Source organism: Bidens hawaiensis, unplaced genomic scaffold (assembly GCF_021521415.1).
Source record: "Bidens hawaiensis isolate Kalapana, Puna unplaced genomic scaffold, B.hawaiensis_p1.1 tig00021328_1, whole genome shotgun sequence".
NCBI classification, from domain to species: Eukaryota; Viridiplantae; Streptophyta; class Magnoliopsida; order Asterales; family Asteraceae; genus Bidens; species Bidens hawaiensis.
The window spans coordinates 191,177-196,061 of NW_027493298.1; the positions used below are offsets into that span (position 1 = coordinate 191,177).

Sequence of the window (4,885 nt, forward strand, 5' to 3'; positions counted from 1 at the left end):
CGACTTTAATCACCTGAAAACGAACGAACGAACGAACGATCAATCTCTGCATCAAATTAGGGCATTTAATTTAACATCTGAAACCTAACTTTAACTTAACTCCTACGCTAAATTTGATCCTCAATTCACCATCACCAAATTATTCATGTAGCTATGAAGCCGTCGTTTGGAACCCCAGGGATAGCCAGCGGCCTGTTATTAAGGATTCTACAGTGCTTATTCGCCGCCGCTTCTATCGCCGCCATGGCTTCTTCTACTGGTTTCGCCGCCGCCACTTCCTTCTGGTATGTATGTATTAGTTTGAGTTTAGGGTTTAACATGAATGAATGCCTTTTCTGAAACAGAGCAGTCATGTTAAGTTTATCATATAATATAATATAATATAGTTTTTGCAATATTTTTAGGTAATATTTGGATAATCTATTCAATTGTCCATATGTAGGTTAAATTACTACATTTGTTCATGACTTCATCTTTCACATTCATTTATAAAGAGTGAATAATAATAATAATAAAGAATAAGAATAATAATTTCTTGTTGTTTATCCCAATCAAAATGCCTTGTATTAGGGATGATGAGAAACTACTCTTCATGAGAAAACTAAAAAATTGCATACTACATATATATAGTATTAATATCATATGTGGAAACGAGCTGAGCCGGCTCGTTTTAGTTTAAGAGAGCTCGAGTTCGAATTCAAGCTCGGCTTGTTTAGATTTGTGTTCCTCAAACTCTAGCTCTGTCGTGAGTTGTTTGTCAAGCTCGAGCTCAGCAAGTTTGTTATTTATTTATTATTCAATTATTTTTATAATTATTTACATATGTGTTCATAATTATAATTTTTATGTGTAATATAATATAATATATAATATATATTATTTATTAGTTTTGATAATATGTTTAGATATAATAATAGTTATTATATAAATATGTTAACTAAAAAACTCATTTGGGCTCGAGAGCCAGCTTGATCTTGATATGTCAAGCTCGGGCCCGAGCTCGTTAATTAAATGAGCCTTAATAAACTCTCGAGTCGGTTCGAGCTCAAAGTCTGAAGCTTGGGCTGGAGCTCGTTTATTAAAGGGGCTTAAATAAACTCTCGAACTCGGGCTCGATCTAGATTAAGCTCGGCTCGGCTCGGCTCGGCTCGGCTCGATTCGAGTTTTTCGTGAGGCAATCTTGAGAAGCTCACGAGCGGCTCGGCTCGTTTACACCCCTGTATACTGCATATATGTAGTGTGGAGTTTTTTAGTTTTCTCACGTAGATTGTATTTTTCTCATGATCTTGTCCCCTGTTATGTATATGTTTGCAATCTAGTATAGTATTCTATATTGATTGAATGTCTAATATGATTACAAAAGAGAATCTATGTATAGAGAGAATAATACATTAATATGACATTTGGACTCCTTTTAAATATGATAATTATGTTATCATTTATCATATTCTAATTTGTTTATATGCTTGATACTAGCTTTCTAATTTCAGCAATGGGACTACAAGTTTTATGGAGTTTTGGACTCACGTGTCTTGATATTCATGCGTTAAGAGTAAATAAAGATCTTCAAACTCCAATCTTATTAAGCCTTGTCGTCATTGGTGACTGGGTACGCATTTCTTAATTTACAAATGCCCAAACTACCCTTCGATGAAACTTACATAATCTTGTGGTGTTGTTTTCAGGTGGCTGCTATTCTATCACTTGCGGGTGCATCCTCGTCAGCTGGGGTGATGGTTCTGTTTGTGAATGACTCGGATATTTGCAAATCAGACCTTAAACTTTCGTGTAATTTGTTCCAGATGTCCATAGCTTTGGCTTTCTTTGCTTGGTTTCTGCTTCTTGTATCATCTCATACGGTTCTTTGGTTGTTGGCCTCGCTTTCTTGAATTTGCATTTGCTGAAAATATTGCAGTTTTTGAACGAGGGACTCTGTTTTTGTGGGTCTGATTTGTTGTATATAAATGTATTTTTTTTTGTGTTTATACGTTAAAAGGAATAAGTAGCTATGAAATCAAAATGTAGAAAATTCGATAGTTTTGACATTTTTATGTAAGAGTCAACTTGCAGACTCGATGACTTACATCTATAGTCCATAGGACTCCATAGTTCCATACATTGTGTTTTTTTTGGTCTTTTGTCATTGATATATAACTTTGGCAAAGCACATTCAAAACTTAATGAAACAATTAGCAACAAACTAAGATGGGTTTATAGCCAAAAAAGAAAAAGAAAGTTTTAACACAGAGGTGGCAAATGGGTTGGGTCGAAACGGGTCATGGGTCGGAACGGGTTAGGGTTGAAACGGGTTAGGGTCGAAACGGGTTAGGGTCAAAACGGGTCACTTAAAAAAGGGTTGTTTTGGTTCGGGTCGGAACGGTTTAGGGTCAACAGGTTCGGGTCAGAACGGGTCAAGGTTGGAACGGGTCAAAACGGGTTTTTCATTTCGTTTCAGCATGTAACAGCTCGTTTAAGCGATTTTTCAGTTCGTTTCAGCGCGTAACAGCTCGTTTAAGCGATTTTTCAGTTCGTTTCAGCGCGTAACAGCTCGTTTAAGCGATTTTTCAGTTCGTTTCAGCGCGTAACAGCTCGTTTAAGCGACTTTTCAGTTCCTTTCATCACTTAACAGCTTGTTTCAGCATGTTTTCGTTTCGTTGTTGTCGACTTTTCAGTTTCGGTTAATTTGTCGATTTTTTTTTGAACGAGGACAACGGACGAAACGTTTTAGTTTTTTTACATTTTTTTGTTTTATTTTTTGAGTTATGATTTTTTTTGAATATTTTTTGATGGTTTCTATTAAGATCAAAATCCCTCAAAAAGAAATTCAAAAAAAAACAAATAAAAAATCATAACTCAAAATGTAAACGAATAACGAAAAAAGTAAAAAAACTAAAATATTTTCGCCGTTATCCTCGTTCATAAAAAAAAAAAACCGACAAATTAACCGAAACAGAAATGTCGACGAAAACGAATCAAAAACCTTAATCGACCCGTCTAGTGCGAAAACTCGAAAGAAACCGAAACCCAACCCGTCCAGTGCTAAAACTCGTGTCGGCACGAAAGCTGATCCGAGCCGAAACCTAAACCGATATCGTTCCAATCTTAAACCCGTTTCAACCCAAACATGTCACTTTTCCTTAAGACACTAACCCACATCGACCCATGTAGTTAAATTTGTCAACCCATTTTGACCCAAAAATAAGAATGTGGAATTTCAAGTGACCCATTTAATTAAAACCTATGACCCAAATCAACCCATTTGAATTTTAAAACAACCAAAATTGACTCATTTGAAGTGGTTTGGGTCAAGGTTGTCACCCCTATTTTAACATATTATAAACTATGAGTTAATGGTTATTGGATGCTCCAAGCCATACATGAATTTAAACACCATATGACACGTTTTTGACGTTTTTTTACACTTGGTATTTATCGAATAAAGGGAGAATCTCACAATTTGGCTTTTGTGGGATTTTAGGACATTTTATACCATTAACAAATTAGGCCAGTGAAAGAGAATAAATTGTAGATTTTTATAGCTTTCCTTTAAGAAAAATATACATTGACAAACAAAAAAGATACTTGTCCATGATGTTTACCCTTTTATCAGAGGTACAAAACGAGCCGAGCCACTCAAGATCGGATCAATAAAAACCTCAAAACAAGCCGTAACTTATCAAGTTCAAGCTCAGCCCGAGCCGTTACAAGCTTTTGTATTTTTGAGTTTGAACTCCTTTTGGTTTTCTATAGGTTGAGTTATAATAAGAAGATTAGTTTTCTTAGGAAGGATAGGAAATAATTTTGTCCATTCATTTGAGAATTGAATGGTTAAGATTAGATTAGAGAGATCATCGAGTGTAAAACAAGGGTAAAGGCATAATAGGGATAACACATTTGTTGACTTTCTCTCTCCACATGCAAGACACATGTCAAATTCCCCCATCATTTTAAAATGTCCATAACTTTTTTATACGACATTTTTTTTTCAAAACAATTTCACCATAAAAACAAGTGTTTTTTTATCTTTTATATGAGTACCATATTGCTTTATAAAATAAAAATAAAATTCATGGGTTTTTACAAAGTGTGTTTTATCATAATTGTGTTTTACAAAATTGTGTTATACAAGTGCGTTTTATTTTCTCATAGTATTTTTTTGCATTGTGTTTTTTACATTGTGTTATTTAATTGTGTTTTTGTCTTTGTGTTTTTATTTTCATAGTGTTTTTTACATTGTGTCTTTTTCATTGTGTTTTTCATAGCGTTTTATTTTCCGGCGAAATTTGATTAAGTCTTATTTAATTAAGTTTCTTTTGAATAAAGCCAAGTCTTTTGGACTTTTGGCACGTTGGGAGTTAGTGGATTAGCCAAGTCAATTAGTTTGTTTAGTTTGTTGAGTCTTCCTTGTTTTTAGTTTCAGTTCCTATTTTCTTTTTTTCGAACGTTGTAATCTCAGGCTATTTAATACCAACTTTGTTAATGAATTGATTATGCACTAAATTATTGTGTTCTCTTATACGCACTTGGCACTTCAGGTGGTATCAGAGCGCAATCTTTCCACTGTATCAAAGTAATCGGTGGTAGCAATGGCAGAAGAAGGTGGAGCAAACTTCCAGTCGACCCATGTTCCAAGGTTTGATGGAGATTATGATCATTGGAGTATGGTCATGAAGAATCTCATCCAATCCAAGGAGTGTTGGAATGTTGTGAACGATGGGTTGTAGAGATCCGATCGGGAGAACAAGCCACTGCTACGCAGAGGAAGAATTATGAAGAAAATAAGTTGAAGGATCTGAAAGTATTGAATTATCTCTTTCAATCGATTGATAAATCAATACTGAAGACAATTACCCTAAAAGAGACCTCCAAGCAAGTTTGGGAGGCC

At 34.8% G+C, this 4,885-nt stretch overlaps 1 protein-coding gene across 1 annotated transcript; it reads left to right on the forward strand.

The window, feature by feature from the left end:
• Window positions 1-2,019, forward strand: LOC143563162 (CASP-like protein 5B1). Its single transcript, XM_077050766.1, has 3 exons — window positions 1-284; window positions 1,477-1,609; window positions 1,686-2,019. Exons 1-3 carry the CDS (start codon window positions 154-156, stop codon window positions 1,887-1,889), a joined length of 468 nt encoding a protein of 155 aa, XP_076906881.1. The 5' UTR covers window positions 1-153; the 3' UTR covers window positions 1,890-2,019.
• Window positions 2,020-4,885: the final 2,866 nt, after the last annotated feature.